A 20,183-nucleotide genomic window follows, 5' to 3' on the forward strand; every position below is an offset into this window, starting at 1 on the left:
TTTTCTTCCAGCTTGTCTTAATTTATTATTAATAGTGATAATTAACCAACCTCATAGTAAAAAAACTTTCACATTTTAAAAAAATCCAAAGAACCTCCATGTGCAAAATTAGCTTGGAACACAAGTTATGCTTTGCTTTAAAGCTAACTAACAGAAACATGTGAAATTGTTAAAACACAATTCACCATGCTAAGAGAGTTTCATCAAAGTGATGCAAGTCTTGAGTGTCAGCCATTATTGAATTCAGCATTGAACTAGGCAGCAGTTCTTCTAGACCAAATTGTTTTGTTGGACTTTCAAAGTCGAGTATCTTGGGGGATGATTTAAGTGACAAGTCTGTATGATCCTCATATCCATTTTCCTTTACTGGACTATGATAATTATGGTCATGGTTTGTTCCCTGTGCACCATATCCACATTCTTCTTCTTGCGGAAGTTCCAATGAAGCAACAGATGGAGTGGGAGACAGCAGCTCAGATAAAATGTCATCAAAACTTGAACTGCTACACTGGGACATACTGGTGCTTAGAGAATTCAGAGATTTACTATCTTCAGCATCAATTTGGTCCTGCAGGGCATTTAACAAGCTCTGCAGGGGGTCACTTTCTTTCTGGGATTGAAGCTGTGGCTGATCCTTCATCCTTTTCTTGGGAGACCGCCTGTTTCGCACCTGACCCTTTGCCACCTTATCTAGCGAAGCCAGTTTCTCCTTCTTAGCTTTCAGCTGCTCTCGAAGTTGTTGGCGCAGTTGGTGTGTTATTGTAACACTTGACTCTTCAACATTCTCAGCCGATGTAAAGCTTTTAGTTTTACTGTGGCTCGGTTTGGGCCCAATCTGGTTACCCAAAGCAACCAGTGAGCCAACCCTCTCCACCACAGTTCTTTTGCTTCCAACAATGTGATGCTTTTCTATAGGAGGTCTTGCAGAAAGAGTAGGTGAAGATGGAGGAGGAGCCTTATTAGAAGAATCCAATGCCTTCTCCACTATCTTCTCCCTTTGCTTTTTTGAATGTTTTGCTTGGAAACCATGAAAGTGGCCTGCCTGCCTACCAAGTGAAGTGCAGCGAGTTTCTTTTTTAATGGGCTTTTTACAGATCTCTGTGTTATTATATGTTGATAAACTTTTGGGCATGAGAGGATGACATCTTCCAAGTAAGCCCTTTACCCAACTGCCTGTGAACGACTTTGTTCTGTTTTTAGGGGCCGGGTGAGAATAACTACTTGGGGAAGATGCAGCACTAGCCTGGGAATTTGCTGTTGCTTCTCTCCGGTGTTCTACAGTATTATGTGTTATCTGTACACTATTCTCTGCTTTTGTTCTGCTGCTTTTGTTTTCTTGATTTGCTGTGTCCAAACTGCTGCTATCTTTGATCAGAACTTCAGGTTCTGCCCCTTGAACTGGTAACATTTCTGGTGAATAATGGCTATTGCTCAGAGAAACGACTGGCATTATAAACATGTTACTTGCATTGTTTGGCTGCCCTTGATGCAAGGGAGTATTGGCATTTTCAAGTAACTTGCACACCTTCCCAGCAATATCTCTTTCAGAAGTAGCTGGAGAAACTTTAACTTCACCTGGATTATGCAGCTGTGATGTGTCTGTTCTGACTGTCATGTTATTTTCCACTGCAGGGCTTTCATCCAGTGGTTTACCTTCAGAGTCAAGTGGAACTTGCACAAGAGTCAAAGTTACAACATCATCATTGGCCAGATTTTCCAAGCCACAAAGCATATTACTTTTGTCATTCGCAATCAAGTTTTGTGTCTCATTTGTATGTCCATTCAAGTCATCGTCAGTGTGAAAAATTAAAGGTGCTTTGCCGGCAGCCTTGCCATCAGCATATTTAAAAGGAGAATTTGGCTGTGCTTTCAGCAAAGGAACATTCATAGCCACTTCACTTTCTAGCTGGAAATCTAGACCATTTGTCAATCGTGGCGATTTTCTTTCCCAGATGATGATGTGAATCTCTGAAGGGGGGACGCCAAAGATCTTGTGTCTTCTGGAGTACGAACCCTTTAAGTCATCACACTCAAGCCATGTTTCTGAAAATGAGAAATGAACAGTTCAGAATTTTAGGATGCATAATCCCTCATCACAGTTCTCTGGAAATCACCGTTCTATTAATTTCAAAGTCTTTTAGCACTTTACTGGATAAACCAGCTTTGAAATATATCCACAAAAATAAACAGCAACTAGCTTGCTTGCCCACATATACCTATGTAAGTCACAAACGGTCTCCAATTCTGTACCACTTTACAATGGCTTCCCTGCCTGGAAGCAATTTTTACTCACCACCGGAGATCAGGAAAACAGTTACTTACAAGTCTGATGTGAGCATTTATTTCACCTCACCAGAAAGTGTTCCTAATAATGGATATGAGTACTACTTATTTTCACAGAATCATAGAGTTGGAAGGGACCCTGAGTATCATCTAGTCCAACTCCTTGCAATGCAGGAATATGCAGTTGTCCCTTATGGGGAATCGAACCTGCAGCCTCTAACCAACTGAGCTATCCGGATGACTGGATATAGGACTGATATAGGAACGGTTTTGGAGCTCTCTCTTATCTTAATCTGGGATCACGACACAGTAGAAGACATAATGGTTGGTTCTCCCTGAGAAGGGTTTTGAGGGGAAACCCTCCCCATTACTGTGGGAGGCTCCCAGGTGCCTTTTGGGACAGGATTGGCAAGGGGATAATGGATATGAGTGTGCTGGAACTACTTATTATGAAACAGTGATAGCTTGTGTATACTGGGTTAGAAAAACTTACAAGAGAACAGCACACATACTGCTAATTGGTCTACTACTTATGGCAGGCATAGGCAAACTCGGCCCTCCAGATGTTTTGGGACTACAACGTCCATCATCCCTGACCTGTTAGCTAGGGATGATGGGAGTTGTAGTCCCAAAACATCTGGAGGGCAGAGTTTGCCTATGCCTGAGTTATGGGTTCCTAATCCCTTGCTTTTCTTCCCAGAATCATCTGAGGCTACCAAACAGGACTTGCAGCAAAAAGAGAAAGTCCCAGGCAAATTGCAGGAGAGCTAAAAGGAAAGAGGAGAAAGCATAACAAAACAAGATTGAACCACTGCATTTGAAATTTCCTGATGAAGGACCTGAGAGGGCTGGAACACTCTGCACAGTAAGCTTTTTCTTTTACATGTGCTTTCTGCTTTCTTTCTACCAGCCTGTGCAGACAGACACCTATTGAAGGACAGGTGATGGGAGTGCACTGTACTTACCATCTGAATCCGAGATCCATGTTATGAAGTGCTTTGCCTCCTCCTGATACTGAACAACAGCTGTTACTTGGTAGGAATCTCCTTGAAACTGAAATGAGTAGGTCTCCAGATCATTACGTGGCAAGCCTTCCACAAAGTGCATCATAAGTACCGAGGAAACACTACCAAAGAAACAACAATTTGTAGCTTTAGAACTATGTAACTTATAGCATTATTAATATTGGACACATCATCCACACACAGCAGAATTGGCAACTAGCTGCTTAGGATACTCCATTTATGAACGTTTCACAAGTGTTTCAAAAGCTTTTTATAAAACCACCCAAATAAGACTATTTGAGAGCTTATAGCAGAACCTTGGAGGTAGGCACAGATGTCTAGCTGGCAAATTCATAGTTACATGATGGGACCCAGCAAGGCTACTAATATTATGCCAGAACTGCATTTTCATATAACACTAGCAGCAGCTCACTGTCCACCTGCGATGTAGTTATACTCACATCAACAGCTTAATATGGTTCACACTTACTTTTCTAAAACCATTTCTCTTCTTTGAGATGTGTGATGACAGTTATTACAGGGACCAGTATGAACAGCTTTCAGCGGGTGCCATTCTGGGATGATATTTGTAAATGTTGTCAACGTCTTCCGACACCTGAAATAAGAAATGATCCAGTGCTGTGAGAAAATTCTTGCCAAGCTAAACCCGGGACATCCAGAAGAGTCATTCATATGAATGATCCACATTCAAAATTGCTCTAAATCTGCTGCAACCAAAAGGTTTAATGTAATTTTAAGTTCCAAGTTAAAGAAGTAAATACTGGCAAATTTCAGGGATTGTCCTAGGATGGGAACATTTACCCCATGCAACAGTTTTTAATAGCTACAGGAACATACACGTGCTGCTTGCAGGTGACTGAAATTCAATAATCAATGAATTTTCCAGTTTAAAGTAAGCTTGACTGTAAGCAGTGGCATCTCTGCAACAGAAACAGAAAAGATATCTGTGGGTATGTACATGATTCTCCCCTGCATGTGAACATAGCCTTGGAGTACTGTACTGCCGGCAAAGTGTGCTGGTTGTTTAGGCTAGCAAATAGCCGTTGGAGGGAATGTCTGTCAATATGGGGTGAGATATTATGCTCCTGGGCTTGGTGTCTTTATCAGGGAATAGAATCAAGTAGAATGGGATGTATCTGGGAACCTAGTTTATGTTGAGGCTAAACATAATGTTTGGGCTACTGTCATATATTGCAGTGTTCAGCTCTTGAATGCACACTTTAACTGGCAGGATCAATTCTGACCAACAGCAAGAAAAACTAAGGAATTATCGAGTACTGCAGAGCTAGCTTGTCTTTTCTGACAGCAAACTCAACATTTTATGCTATGCTGTGAAAGAAGACGTATGGCATGCTCATAACACCCCATCAATCCTGCACATGTTCTGTTTGCAGAGAAAAATATAAAGACATCCACGCTGATTTGAAGATTAACACCTGCTTGTATTAAGGAAGACGAGAAAGAACTTCAGCAGAAACTAACCTGTCATTGACTTGGTAGCCACACTGTGAGCATTCAAACTTCCATGAATAAGAGTGGAGAAACAGTTTTTCTGTTTGAGGATCATTCTTTAAAAGTAGAGGGAATGCAAACACCGGGCTCTCCTTGTTACCTTTGAAGAAAAGAAACGGGGGGAGATACATGAAAGCGCCCTACAGGACAGTGAAATCATTTTACTATGTTTCATAGAATCACAGAGTTGGAAGGGACCACAAGGATCATCTAGTCCAACCCCCTGCAGTGCAGGAATATGGAGCTGTCCCATATGGGGATTGAACCTGCAACCTTCGCATTAGAAACACAATACTCTAACCAAATGAGCTATCCAGGTCCTTTTAAAATAATGTAAGATACCTTGTTGAACACGGCCAAAATCTAGTGACTCTTCAAAAGACGTTTCACATATTTCAGAAAGCACTTACAAGGGCCAATTCTTACAAATGTTGGCGCACAGGCTCATAAAGCGTGCTTTGGTTTCTGTTCAAACAACGAAAAGTATGAAGGTATAAAGATACCTGAATTTTGCATTGAATTATACACTTTTTAAGTCACTGAAATATCTAAGAATTATACATTTTGCTTCCTATATTAAATAAAACCTAAGACCTAATTTATGACAACTTTTTTTTTAGTAACTGTCAGCAGCAGCTTATGCATCTTTACTCAAAAGCAAGTTCCACTGAGTTCAATGGGATTCCCAGGTGAGTGTGCACAGAGAGTGCCGTTGGAGTGCAATTTTCTTCTGACACCTAGGATTGGGATATACATGATGAGAAACTCTGAGCACTTACTACTTAGCAGGAAGAGGCTAGAAAATCTGGTGAAGGTATCTTAACAAGGAACCCTGTTAAGTTAGGGCCATAACTAAGTGGCAGAGCATCTACCACCTACCGGAGAGCTGCTACCAGTCAGTGAAACCAACACTGAGGTAAACCAATGGCCTGACTCCATATAAGGCAGCTTCCCATGTCTTAAATGGAATCTGCATGTTCAGAGGCAGTATACCCTTAAACATTAGGTGAAAAAGGCATGGCCTTCACACTCAGTTTCAGAACTTGCCCAAGGCATCTGGTTGACAAGTGTGGGAAGCAAGATGCTGGAGTAGATGGACCTTTGATCTGATTCAATGGTATCCTTCTTATGCCTAACTGAGGAATCAGTGGCCCAGAAAACAGCTAGAAAACCAGAATCCTATCTGAAGCTAATGACGAAAAGTAGTTTGCAGCTGTTGTACAGAAAGGAAGTACTAGCATTGTAATATATTAGCACAGAACTCTGAGGAATGACTGACTCAGGACCCATAAATAAACTAAAGATGAAGGAAATCTACAAGACAGGAAAAAAAGAAAGTAGGTTTGGCACTAGTTTACTGTCATGTTTGGAAACTTAGTGCTGTACTGTTATATGTAAAATAATAACAACAGCAATAATGAAAAATCCTTTAGCAATTACTTACCTAATTTACATTTAAGTTGTGGCTGAAGCTGGACAAAAATTGTATTTCTGATTTCATTCAAGTGTGATTCAGCTCTGGAAAAAACATCCAAAGGAACTTCCGAAACACATTCACCTGCACAAAACAGAATGATCCATCAACATTTTGTCTCCAGGAAATGCCATTTTTTTAATTCTGTACCAACAATAACTGAGTATTTATTTCACTTATTAATGTATGTATATATACCGCTTTAACAGTGTCCTTGAGCTGCTAACACTATTCAATAGATGTAATTATGCTATTTGTAGCTGTTACGGCTGTACAGTGGTACCTCTGTTTACGAACTTAATTTGTTCCGGAAGTCCGTTCTTACACTGAAAGCGTTCTTAACCCAAGGTGTGCTTTCCCTAATGAGGCCTTCTGCTGCTGGTGCCCTTCCACTGTTCGGCTTCCGCTCGTATTCCGGGGCAAAATTCGCTAGCCGGAACACCTACTTCCAGTTTTGCATAGTGTGTTGCCCGAATCGTTGATTAACAGGACTGTTCTTAGACCGAGGTACCACTGTACAAGTAACCAGACTTCAAATGCTCACAAGTATCTGCTAATGCTGCGAAATCAGATTAATGCAACCATCTCTATAAACAACTATCCAAAGCTAATGGCAAGTGGTGTGAAGCACTTAAATCAACTAGTACATCTGCCAAAGCCAAACCTCTGCCTTGCCTCTCATGAAGCGGCTTTCAAATTGCTTCCTGGAGAACCATGGTGTCTTTAGAAGCTTATCAGACACCCATTAAAGAGAAATGTCAGACAAGAGTCAATGGAAGACAACTTGCCACAACTACTGATATTTTTCTGGAGCATAAAGCAAGAGGAGATGAGTCTGTTCTAAGGGTGTACTGTCGCTCCCAGCAGAGCTACAGTGAGGCTCTGAGAGTCTACCTGGTACTCTAAACCAAGCATGTGAGCTGGAACGTGCCCTGGAATAATCTGCAGTGCATTGAAGGCCTGAAGAAAACAATTTAGATGTTCCCTAACAGACAAGCTGATGTGGAAAGCACAACCAAAAAGCAACATTCAAAACTGCATTGCACAAACTCCATGCAAGTATTTGATGTCAATACACAGCATGATAGGAATATTTTAGCCTTCACAAAGCAAGCATTCCATCATCTGATGTATCTTATCAGTCTGGGCCGATTTTGATGCCATTCATGGATGAGGGAAAAGAAGGATGAGCAACAGTCCATGCTGCTATTCTATTGGTGGAACAGGTTTTGATCTAATAAGAGGCATTCACTCATGTAAAAGAGGAGGCAATTGTTGCGGATCCCTCCTTCCGGTTGCAGTCCCTTGCCTCCCCCTCCCCAAATCTGTTACAGAGGGCTGGGGGACCCTGCAAAACAGCATGGAAGGAGTTGTGGGAGGCTAAAGTGGGAAGGGGGAAATTGTTTTTTATTTTATTTTATTATAATCACACACCCATCTCTTATGTTACTGGGAAGTTATTCTGTGAAAGGCAGTAGTGGCTATTGCTCTTTCAAGTTATCTGAGCAAATGTGTGTGGGGGGGGGTTGTGCGGGTTTCGTTTATGAAAGTATAAATATAAAGCCGAAAAACTACACCACTGCTTCTAAAAGATTGGTTTTTTTTACTTAAAGCTGGTTCACTTTCCAAAGCTGAAGGCTGGTGCACATACTAAAGACACAAACTTATTTGAGAAAGTAAGGAAAAAAAGAAGCTGTAAGCTGCATGGATTTTAAACGGCTATGCCAACTATAAAAGAAACAGCTGCACTGTCCAAGGCTCAGAGTTCTATACACCCCACTGATTTCTCCTCTAAAAAAATATTTTGACAGCAAAAGGAAAAAAGGGACTTGTGTTTGGCTTACCCCGTTGGCAAGTATTCACAAGTGCAGTTGCTTCGTTATATTTTGCAATTAGGCTCTGGATTACAGATACGTTTTCCAAGACTGATCCACTCAGAATCATTTTTAGTGTTTCTAAATGCACTAGGGCTGACAGAATGCAATCTAACCAGCAGAGAGCGTACACATTCCTCCACTGAAGCCACAATGGCTCTGGCCGAGATGGTTTGTCTTGATGCAGAATTTGAGATGATGATGAACCAATTTCAGGGTCTGACAAAAGCTGTGCCTGAACACTGAAAATTTCCGGTGAACTTTCTTGAGCTGCCATTTTCATGTCCATTTGCTGCTCCATGGATTCTGTTGCACTATTAAAGTTCGGCTGACTGGCTTCTGGAAAGTCAGGCTGCCCTGACCAAGTCCCAAACAGATTATCTCCATTGCACTTGGGAGCAAGATCAGGTTTGAATGCCTTCTCATTTTCTATCAAGTTATCAGTCCTCGTCAATTTTAAGTGTTGGGGAGCAGCAGAGGTTACCAGGCTTGTGTCAGATGACTTTCTTTTCCTACAAGTGCCCTGAGATGGAGAATCTTTTTTATCGGTAGGAATTATAATGTTGCTTAGTGGTTCAAATCCCAGAGGGTAGATGCACTGAAAAAGAGCAGGAGGGGAACACAAAGATATCTGAGTAAATTAATAACATGCAACGCAGTTCTTAGGGATGCAATAGAGGGCTGTATAAAGAAACAACAGCTATGCAACGCCTAATTAAAAACGAATAAAATCCAAATGTGATTTAAATAGCACTTCTCTGAAATAATAAGTTCTCTTTATAATTCCAGAACCCTTCACAGTCAACGATACTATAAATTGGTTCATTGAAATTAGAAACATTTTTAGAAACATAAAAATTGGCTTGAAAGATGGTATCTGCAGAGTAATATTTGGTTTTTCTCTCACTGTTTTTTGAAAGGATATTTCTGAAATGTTTTTCTGGACATTTGATGTGCTTATTGCTGCTGCTGTCTTTTTTTTTTTTTACTTTTACATAAAGAAATGAAATTTCTAGTTTTGATGAATTAGAGTTGGAGTAATCAGCACTTAGGCTATGTACCCTTAGATCACACACCCCCTCACAGATTCTCCTACTGATTTTGCCTTTCCTCTTCCCACATCCACCACTTTTCTCTTCCTCTTCATCCCTAAGCACAAGGCATAAACTGTCTATATCAGTGGTCCCCAGACTATGGCCCCCGGGCCGGATGCGGCCCAATTGGCCTCCCAATCCGGCCCGCGACGACCCCCGCCGCCCGCTGCTGCCGCCCACTCTTATGGCGCGCAGCGCGGCGGCGATCTTCCAAATCGGAAAAAAATCGCCAAAAATCCTTTGTGCGCATGCGTATGGGCCTCTCCCGACCCAGAAGAGGTCATTTCCGGTGCACTTCCGGGTCGGGGGAGGCCCATACGCATGCGCACAAGTGATTTTCGGCGATTTTTTCCGACTGGGAAGCGCGCCAGTAAGTGTGTGTGCGCATGCGCACGGGCGCGCACTCCCCGCTGCGCGCCAGCCCAAAGCCCGGTAAGTCTGGGGACCCCCGGTCTATATATTCAAACATAATGTATTATGGTTTAATGAAACCATTATTTTGTATGCCAAAGGGATACCCAGTTATAAAACGTTATGGCAGCTACTTAGGAAATTAGCATAAGTGCTCAGATTAAGAACCATGTATTATAGGAAAATTGGACCAATCCCAACTCAACAAGAAAGAGTGATATGCACCTGTGGATTTTCACACAAGAAAATAGATTCTTCAAAACTGATGTGATATATTCTTAGACCTTGTATGAGACCCTTCTTTTTGCAAGCTGGGCAACTTCCACTGGGAGTTACGTCTGCAGAACTGCAGTCCTGAAGTGATGTAAAACAAACAACAAATGTGTTATTCTTGAGAGGCCAAATATTAAAACATGGTAAAATGGCTTTCAGAGCATTTATGTGTTTCAGAGTTAAATCTGACAGCAGTGAAATATAACAAATCAAATACAGATGAGAGCAAATGATACTATACATAACTTGGCTTTTATATTGACTGTTTGGGCTATATGCACTGAACAAAATAGCCTTTACCATCAGTCTGACCGCAAAAATATAACCAGCAATAGATCAAATGTGTTCATAAACTTTTGGGGAATAGGTAACAACATTTGAAAGTAAATCTTTCGCCATTTCAGTAAGATTTCCGTGGAAAAATAAATTTTACAATTTTTTTTTGAAAAGTCATATAAATTAGGCCAATAGAAATCAAAAACTCTCTCAAACTTGAGGAGGAGGAATGAAAAAAGAGAACTTTGCACAATGTGAAAGAGAACTGAACTGACTTTTCCCAAATACCCCACCATGTGGAGTGCAGATGCCCCTATACCAGTCACTTGCAAACCATTTCCAATCTTCTGGCAATCCATCATTCTGCGGCACTGGCCAAATTATCATGTCACTTGCAATTTTTCAACAGTCCTAAGGATTTTTTCCCCATATACTCTGAAAAATAAGAAGTGAACAAGAAAAGTTAAATAAGCTTTTTTTTCCCCCAAGAGCAGTTTTTAGAAAGCACATTAAAGAAAGATTTTTTTTTTTTGGTGGCATAGAAGTAGATGCATTTCCTTGAAGAAAACCATATAAAGAAATGTATGTGTGTGTAAGAGAACCCACACCAAAAACCTACAAGCATGTAAAGCAACTAACTTGACTCAAAGTTCATATTTGTAGTATAAACAGATGAATTAATAGCCCCAACAGCTCTTGAAAATATTGCTGCTGTTCCACCTGCAAAGCAATTAAGCGACTTGTGCCACAATCTAGGAAGATGACAAAAACTGCATGTCATCCTAGGTGCTCTACACTGGGTGTGCTACGAAAACAACCGAGGTTCACATTTCAGCCCAAGCAAATAGACAACACTGCCTGATATAGTGCCACCAGAGTTAGGCAGAAAGTCTTGCCTACGGTGTATGTGCCACGGAAGATGCAGGTACAGTGATGCCCCATCAGTTAACTATAGACAGACTGGGAGCTCCTGCAGACATGATCATGTGTGCATCCCCTCCTTCCCTTCTCCCATTCTCTAGCTAGTGGTCAGCTAGCATTAGGTGCAAGCCAGACCTCAGCTGTGCCCAATTTATGTCTTATCTGGGCCATTTTGGGGTGGGCAGAAAACTCATTTGATTATGCATTTCATTTCTCTCATGTTAAAATAAACATGCATCAGATCATGTGTATGTGCTAATAGCATTCCGACAGTCAACGGCATGGGCATATGCATGCCACTACCATGTTAGCTCACATTAAACATATATGGGTTGCTGTGATGTGGATTTAAGTATGACTGTGAAGTACTTGAAATGCTTACACAGGTAAGGAACTTTCCTGTTATCTGGTTCATATATAAACTGGGTCTTTAAGAAGCCAGTGTAAACAGAAACTCACTAGGTACAATTCTGTTCAATAGTCTTTTTTTTTTCTTGTACTTTGCCGTTCTATATTTTAATGGGAGGGCAGATACACTACCATAGCATCAACATCAGAGAGGAAGAGAAATAATAAAAAAAAACACAGTAATTCTGAAAGGATCTGTACAGTGGTGCCTCGCTAGACAAATTTAATTCGTTCCACAGGTCTTTTCTTATAACGAAAAATTCGTCCAGCGAATCCCATAGGAATGCATTGAATTTTTTTGATTATTTTTTTTGCCCATAGGAACGCATTAATTGAATTTCAATGCATTCCTATGGGAAACTGCGATTCGCTAGACGAATTTTTCATAAAACGAATTCGTCTAGCGAGGCAACCTCCGCTCGAAAAATCCTTTCGTTAAGCAGGGCATTCGTTAAGCGAGGCACCACTGTAGTTAGCTCAGAGCTAGCTTGTGATAAACTAAAACCCATTTCATTCTGAAATAGTACGTGAACATAATTCTTCAGCTTTTAAAACCAATGTCAAAAACAGTCACAAATGGTGAGCAAAATCCCTACCATGAAATTTGTCTTTCCTGTGACAGCTATGTTCTGAGTTGATGTTTTCAGAGAACCTTCACGACAATGCTAGTTTCTTTCCTTGCCAGCTCAGATTCCATCAGTGAAGTTCAAAATTTTTGCCCAAGTATCAATTTATGTTTTACTTACGGTGAACCCCACTTGCCATTCTGTTGCCCACTTACTCAGTTTGGAGCATTCTGGAGCGGTTCACAGTCCATGGGTTTTACAACCACCCTGAATAATCTGGTGCCATCTACAAACTTGACCAGCTCATTGCTCTCCTAACAATTTAGGAACGTGTTAAATAACATTGATCCCATTGAAGATTATTGGGATACCTCACTTCTTACTTCCCTCTATTATCAGAATTACTTTCTTGTTCTTTAACCAGTTTCTAATCCGTAAGAGGATCTATCCACATATCCCTTGACTGCTAAGTTCTAAATAAATGCTTTTGGCTATGGACTTTGTTAAAAGCTTTTTAGAAGCCAACACTTACAATATCCATCAGCTTGGGGTGTCAGTAAGCATGTAGATGAAGGCAAAGAACAGCAAAATGTTGGTGAAGCAGGACTTCACAAGAATTGCTTATATCTTTAATAATGGTTTCAATCAATTCATCTGGACAGAAGCTAGGCCAGCTGGTCTGCAATTTTCTGACTTCCCCTAGATCTCCTTTCAAATGCTTAGAAAGGGTGCCTAGTGGAGACAACCCCCCCATTACCCCTTTACCCCTCCTACAAAGAGTACAAGCCTGCTAGCCATTGTTAGAACAGCCTTGCTTGGATTCATCTCTGGTCAGCTTGTCCACGTAAGACCACTGACAGAAACAGAGTAAGCACTGAAACAGCAACACTTTCTCCTGTCTTTATGTATACTCAAGCTACTTTTATATATCTCATTATTAAAATCAGTGTTCTAAAACAGGCATAAAACATAGTCCATAACTATAACCTCACACTAGCTTTCAAACCAATTGTGAATCATTATCCTAAAAATGGTGCAGTACTTTCACTGAACTATTGTTGTGAAATAGCTAAAGTAACAGACAACAGCACAAACTATTTTTTAACAGTCTAATAACAAATACATGCTTTTACTTCAGCACTACCTATTTCATATTTCATAATTTCATTACGGTCAAAGACCAGCTCGAAAAGCAACAACTCGGATAGCTTTCAAAAGAATAAAATATACGTTTAAAACATTGTACAACAACAGCTTAAAGATTAAAATTTGAGATAAACGCATATACACATAAAGACCTACAATTTGGGCTACCATACAAATTGGCCCTGCCACCATGGAGGCCGACTTTGACTGTTTTCCTAGTGAACTAATTTGTTTCAGGGGGTGGCCTGCGCCGCCAAATCTGCGCACAGAATCTGGCAACCATCCAGGTCGTCTTGTGGCCTTTGCCTAAGAGGAGAAAATTGAGTTTAGACTTACCCGAAAGGTTGGCAAGCCTCTCCAGCTGAGGGTAAATGGTATCTCTGAGTATCTCATCACAAAAGGGATCTAAAAAATAAATGCTCGGGGCTTCCTATTTCCCCTAATGGGCAGGCGCAAAGTCTATGAGCATACGGGACTTTTCCAAATGTTCTTTCCAAAACCGGCGAGGGCAAGGCCGAGCTTCTGGCTAGAGTAAAGGCCCTTCTTGTGTTTCTTGATGCGAGGAAAATAGAGGTATGCTACCAGGACATATCTCTAATTTTCTACAATTATATAATCAGGGGACCTCAAGCAGTCCTGTTGTCTCTCTGTGTCCATGATTCTTTGCCTGACCACAGATCTTGTTTGACCCAGGACCAAATTTAAAAGGGCTTGAGGAGCAAAGCCCAATTTCTGAAGAGTATTCAGAACTGCTGTCTGCCAGCCAGACTGGAACCAGTCACATAGAATCAGTGGAGCTATTCTTCGGGGGAGCAATTTAATCGCCAGCCACTTGTAGATTGATGTTAAACTAATATAAGCCTCTACTCTCATCCCAGTTTCTAATCTGACCCATGCATTTGGACCGCATCTGGGGACTAGTAGGAGGGTGGCGGGCCTAAGAAGGATCCATAAAGAAGCTGTGTCAACGTTTTGGCCTTATATAGTTTTAGGGCCACCTCATGAGAAGAGAAGACTCCCTGGAAAAGACCCTGATGTTGGGAAAGATTGAGGGCACTAGGAGAAGGGGACGACAGAGGACGAGATGGTTGGACAGTGTTCTCGAAGCTACGAACATCAGTTTGACCAAACTGCGGGAGGCAGTGGAAGACAGGAGTGCCTGGCGTGCTCTGGTCCATGGGGTCACGAAGAGTCGGACACGACTCAACGACTAAACAACAACAAGTTTTAGGGCTGCGATGACGGAAAAAACTCCTTGTGTTCTAAAGAATTTGAGGATAGAGTTTGCAGATCACAGCACTACCAGTACCTATGGAAATGACTGCTCAAACACTGTTTCAATTAAACCAGTGCCCTGCAACCTTGATTTCTGGCTGATCTCCAGATTTAGCAGCCATACTGAATACTTTGGCCTTTAACTATCTGTGGCCTTTTAGAAGTGAGTGGGATTTGAAAAATGTATTTCCCTTTCCCCTTGGTTTTAATGTACCTAGGTGCGGTTTATTGTATGTTTGGTTGTAAGTTGCTTTGGGTTGCCCTGGGTAATGTAAAGTGATTAACACATTTAATACATAATAATAATACTAATAAATATACTCTCTCTCTCACAAGAGTCCATGTTTATGTTCAGGATCAGTAACATTAAATGGCAATTAAGAAACTTTATTGCTTTTAATATTGTAATTCATTTATTTAACTGATAATGAATTCTTCCCTCCAAGACACTTAAGGCAGCACACAAACAAATAATGCACACCCATGTCAATACCTGACAGAAATGCTGATTTGCAAAAAAGAACACTTGCAGCACCTTAAAGACTAACAAACACACTACATAATAAACTTTAGTGGGCAAAGAGAGCCCATTTCTTTTGTGAGGATGCAATTAATACCTCTGATCAGATAAGATTACCATACAGTATTTGTAATTCAAGTACTGTAGTTATGGACTCAACTGTTGATGGATTCATCCACATTGTTTCAATCACCATTTGCAAGAGTGATTGTGAAATGATGTGTCATGCACTGGCAGCAATATAGGTATCCTGCCCATTGGAAAATGTATTGATTTGCATAATACACAAAAATTAACAGTTTTTGTTTCCTCACCTCTTGTAGCTTTATGAAGCCAGGTTTTAAGAAATCACCTGCAATTTTCTTTTTAGTTTATATAAAACCAGGAGGTTGCTGGAAATCTCATGGTCAAATGATACTAATCTTGCAACCAGACCCCCCCACTCCAGAAACTCAGTAAGAATAGCTCAACAACTTTGGGATAAAATCCTAAAAAAAAAAAAGCCCAACAACTTTGGCTGGCCCTCACACATGTTCACTTCCCCAAATCCAGCCCACTTTGAAAAAAGTTTGGGCACCCCTGTTATAAGCAATGCTGCCCTGCTTATTTTGCAGCAGAATACTGAAATGAGGTGAACTGCTCCTTATGCTTCCTTAACATTGTGGAGAATTGGGAATCTGAGGTTTATAGAGGTTTCTTTATAATGTAGGAATCTCAACACAAACAGATTTTGGAGAAAGCCACTGAAATAGTTATAGCTACAAATGAACTACCATCAATAGCACAAAGATAGGTGCCCTTACTTCATGTGTGTGCTCAACTGACTTAAGATACAAAACATGTTAGGCAAAAGACTGCAGACAAATTGTGTAAGAAAGTGCACTGTGGACTGCTGCAAATTGGTAAGAAAGTAATGAAAAATTAGTAACAAGTATTGCAAACTGAACAAGTAAACCAAGTCTTTCAGCATTTCCACACCTCTGTATATTTGTCATAAGCAAAGCAAATCATGCCACTACTGTATTGCTGCTGGGTTGGCTTGCTAAAAACACTTGAAATGTTCTGGTCACAAGGATTTTACATGCATTCAGTAAAGAAGGTGCCAAACAATGCAATCAACTATGGTTGAACAAACAAATATATATTAAGACTGAAGTGGTCAATGCCAAATTGGAATTAAAAAATCATGACCTTGCAATTATGTTTCAGTAGACCAGTGGGAGGGACGCAGGTGGTACTGTGGGTTAAACCACTGAGGCCAGGGCTTGCCGATCAGAAGGTTGGTGGTTCGAATCCCCGCGACGGGCTGAGCTCCCGTTGCTCAGTCCCAGCTCCTGCCAACCTAGCAGTTTGAAAACACCTCAAAGTGCAAGTAGATAAATAGGTACCGCTACAGCGGGAAGGTAAACGGCATTTCCGTGTGCTGCTCTGGTTTGCCAGAAGCGGCTTTGTCATGCTGGCCACATGACCTGGAAGCTGTACGCCGGCTCCCTCGGCCAATAACGCGAGATGAGCGCCGCAACCCCAGAGTCGGTCACGACTGGACCTAATGGTCAGGGGTCCCTTTACCTTTTAGAAGACCAGTATTGGTTTGGCCTATGTTGATTAATATCAACAGAAATAAGCAGCAGAAATACCAATTAGTATAGTATTAATAATATTTAATATTGATACAAGCACTCTGCTGTGGCATGTTCATTGGCTTAAGAACTGAGCTACAATGTATGTACTGGTACCTTAATACTATAATGATATTGTTTTTAAACAGTCTGCATAGAATTCTAACCCACTAGGCACCATAAGTGGACTTGGTCCAGAAAGGCAGCTTTTAAACATTTAAAAAGGAAAAAGACAGCTTGCTCCAATAAAACTTTGCATATATCCAAAACTGAAACTTGTTAAAGTTACAGGAATGCAGAATAAGATATATGCTTTTCCACACATAACAGAATTGTTCTAAATTTTCAAATTTGGAGGATATATTTTTACTAAGAAGGCTAGGTTTTTAATTATATAATGTTTAGTGTACAAAAGTACAAATTAATGCTTTGTATATACAACTGTTAACGTTGGGGGGAAAAACCAGAATATAAAATACAGTATAGCAATAATTTAAAAAGGCACCAACAGCTATGAAATGCACTAAATGCTATAGTATTTCTTTTAGAAGGTCTTTACAGTTCTGGATGAATGCTGGTAACTAACACTTGAAAAATGCATGCTGTCCAGAAATTCAGAGCAGCAGTCATACTGTTTGTCAGTACAACAAATAATAGCCCAATAGCTATGAACTGGAACCTGATGGGAGTCAAACTCAGCACGTTAAAAATAAAGGTTATTTACTAACCCTATACTGTACTGTATACCATTCCAACTGCTGACACATGCTGGCTGTGGGATGGGACTCTTATTATGTGTGTACAAGCATGCATTAGACTGAGTGGGAATCCTGAGCCAATCAGAAACACATTTCACCTGGCCAAATGTGGGACTGATGCACATGTAGTCAGCAGAAGGCAGGACTAGCTCGTGAGTCCCTCGCCATAGCTGTCAACTTTCGGATTTGAAAATAAGGGACCAGCAGCCTCACCCGTCCCGGGGTCAGTCTACGGTATATCTAACAATCCAGGATAGCAGCGGGAAACGACGCTGGGATAAGGGAATTTCCAGCAAAAAAAAGGGAAGGCTAACAGCTGTGGCTTGGATAAGGGAGTTTCCCGCAAAAAAGGGAGGATTGTCAGCTATGTCCCTCGCATGCTTTCAGCACAGAAGATAGTTTGTGTGAGTGCTCCCAGTACCACATGCCTGGACTCCTTGATAAATTGCCTTGCTTTCACCATCTGGTTCAGTATTCCCAGCCAACAACTGAACAGGATGCCAATATCACCTTTGTATGATGATTTGCAGAGATAATATGGCAAAAGGCACCTGATTTTCATTCTATAACAACTCTGGCTGTAAGTACAATTGGATGGTAAAGCACATAAACAAGATAGCTAATTTTGTTTTTCCGTCTAGCTCCTGAGATAGCACACGCACCCCTTAAAGAGTTGCATGAAAAGAATGATTTCACCACTTTTTTGGGGGGGTTGATGTGTCTGCCTGTGTTTAAACAACCTTACTAGCGTGCCAGTAGGAAAAGCAGGGCCTGGAAAAATTCCGCCTTCTGTGTATAATGTCTGAGGCTTCTGGAATCCAACAGGGCTAAACCCCAGCACATGGTTCCAAGATCCCTCTCAACATCATCCACCTTATACCCGGGGTCACTCGTCGTTCCGTGGACGTGGCACTCGCCCGCTCCCACGGGAACATACCCAACAAGGACCGGGATTTACTTTCACGTTCAAGTGCGTCTAAGCACCCAACATGGAGGGAGCTGCGCATACGGGAAAAAGCGAACCGCCGTCACGTGCGAAGCCACTCCCCACACAAAACAAGGCAGCTGGAGAAGGTTCCCCACGTGCGGGCAAGCAAGCCAGACGCGAAAGCGACCCTCTCAGGCTCGCGCTCCCCGCCGCGCGGATGGCTCAGGGAGGACGAGCCGAGCGCACCGTCGTCACGTGAGAAGCGGCCTAGACACCCGTGTAAGCAAAAGGTAATGCAAGGGAACAGTAACGCCGGGATGCTCGCAACGTGGGTAGCCACGAGGAGGAGGGGGGGCCGGCCGCTCCCCTTTCCCCTTCCCCGCCCGAGCAAAAGAGCCCCGTGAAGCCGTTACTCACCGCAGGGCCCCCAGCGGGAAAGGAGGACGGGACGGGCGCCAGGGGAAGAGCCGCGGCGGCCGGCTCCTCAGGCGACGGCGACGCAGCTCGTGCGTTCTTCAGGCCGGCTGAGGCCTTGCCGTGCAGCTTCCGGCGCCGTCCTCTCGAAGCGGCTTCGCGTCGCTCCTCCTTTTCCCTCGCCGCACAACCGCACTGAGGCGGGGCCTGCCGGGCCGGTGTGGGGAAAATGGCAGCCGAGAGGGCGGTGTCGGGAGCCTCCTTCTCTTTCCTCTCGGCTTGCGCGTGGAAGAGGGCCTCTTGCTCAGAGAAGGAGCCTGTCAGGAGTCAGGCAGGAGCCTCGTTGTGTCTCTGGTTGTGGGGAAGCGCTGAGGAGATGAAATGAGGAAAGTCGACCTTTCCTTACTTCGCCTCATGGCGGGGACGGTTCCCGCCCTTGCCGTGACAGCAGCTTGCCAGGGAGACATGCGGGGAAGAAGCGGGACAAAGTTCCGCTTAACAGAGGCAGCCGCGCCCAGAATTTAGCCTTTTAAGAGGGAAGGCGAGCGAGAAGGCAGCACGGTGGGGAAAGGGGATAGAGAAACGTTTGCTTCCCTCGTGGCACCGCGGGCAACCGGCGGGTGAAGCTGAGGGTTGAGAGATTAAAGACGGATAAAAGGAAGTACTGTACTTCATGCAAAAGCTCAGGGTTAAACTATGGAACTCTCTCCCACAGGAGGCAGCGATGGCCAACAACCTAGATGGCTTTAAAAGAAGATGAAACAGATTTATGGAGGAGAGAGAGCGCGCGCGCTATGGATGGCTATTATTAGCTCTGCCTCCATGGAAATCGCAGGAGGGGAGAGGGCTCCTGAGCTTGAATCCTGCTAGCTGGTTTCCCAACTGTGGTTGGGCCACAGTGAGAACAGGAGGCTGGACTAGATGGACCATCCTTCTGAACCAGCAGACTGTTCTTATGTTCTTAGCGGTCTCAATACTGCCAGTACAGTATGTAGAGTGGAGATGATTCTGTCCCAAACCGTATGCTGTTTGCTGGTTATTATCTCTAACTTGTACTTTATAGAAGGATGGTCAATCTGGTCTGTAGCAGCAAGTGCAATAAAAACTCCTCCCGTGGCACCTTGAAGATGGAGAATAAGTTAGCCCACAAAAACTTTCCCTGTAATAATGAATTTTGGCTGCTTTCGCATAGCAGTTTGTTCCATTTTCACTAGTTCTCTGTAGCTGTTAATTTCCACATTACTGTATATCTGAGCTTTCACACTATGTGAAAGATGGTTCCAGGACTGCAGTGGAAAATTGTGCAGATTTAGCACTTATTTCCATATTTGTAAATGGATTTTTTTCCTGGAAGCAAATAATGTGGAAATGAGCACGAATCTTGCCCTATTTTCCTCTATAGTTCC

The 20,183-nt window shown here is 42.3% G+C and overlaps 2 protein-coding genes across 7 annotated transcripts in view; one reads left to right on the forward strand and one right to left on the reverse strand.

Annotated features, from left to right (window-relative positions):
- USPL1 (ubiquitin specific peptidase like 1) lies at nt 1-19,246 on the reverse strand. 4 transcript variants are annotated; one of them, XM_088668241.1, is made up of 9 exons: nt 18,781-18,974; nt 10,498-10,657; nt 9,899-10,027; nt 8,139-8,766; nt 6,265-6,378; nt 4,791-4,920; nt 3,778-3,903; nt 3,249-3,409; nt 1-2,043 (listed from the first exon to the last, which is right to left on the reverse strand). In XM_088668241.1, exons 2-9 carry the CDS (start codon nt 10,582-10,584, stop codon nt 182-184), a joined length of 3,237 nt encoding a protein of 1,078 aa, XP_088524367.1. In that variant the 5' UTR covers nt 10,585-10,657; nt 18,781-18,974; the 3' UTR covers nt 1-181. The 4 variants fall into 4 exon arrangements, with proteins under 4 accessions (XP_088524367.1, XP_088524368.1, XP_088524366.1 ...); XM_088668242.1 differs by lacking the exon at nt 10,498-10,657 and having other exon boundaries at nt 18,781-19,246; XM_088668240.1 differs by lacking the exon at nt 18,781-18,974 and having other exon boundaries at nt 10,498-10,731.
- Nucleotides 17,824-20,183, forward strand: part of LOC118084972 (ras-related protein Rab-9B-like) — a 12,230-nt gene continuing 9,870 nt past the window's right edge. The window contains exon 1 of one of the 3 annotated variants that reach the window (XM_035115169.3): nt 17,824-18,653. The gene's annotated coding sequence lies outside the window, so the exon portion shown is untranslated. The remainder of the gene's footprint in view (nt 18,654-20,183) is intronic. The other 2 variants (XM_088668244.1, XM_088668243.1) reach the window with 2 other exon arrangements.

Source organism: Zootoca vivipara, chromosome 4 (genome assembly GCF_965207765.1).
Source record: "Zootoca vivipara chromosome 4, rZooViv2.hap1.1, whole genome shotgun sequence".
NCBI classification, from domain to species: Eukaryota; Metazoa; Chordata; class Lepidosauria; order Squamata; family Lacertidae; genus Zootoca; species Zootoca vivipara.

Excerpts from the sequence above, each read along its gene's own strand:
- USPL1 (XM_088668239.1), bottom strand. The coding sequence starts at position 10,249 with ATGGTAAAGGCTATTTTGTTCAGTGCATATAGCCCAAACAGTCAATAT. Across the intron at positions 8,767-9,898 it reads TCTTGTGTGAAAATCCACAG|TGCATCTACCCTCTGGGATT; the intron begins GTGCATATCACT and ends GCTCTTTTTCAG. Across the intron at positions 6,379-8,138 it reads TGTGAATACTTGCCAACGGG|GTGAATGTGTTTCGGAAGTT; the intron begins GTAAGCCAAACA and ends TGTTTTGTGCAG.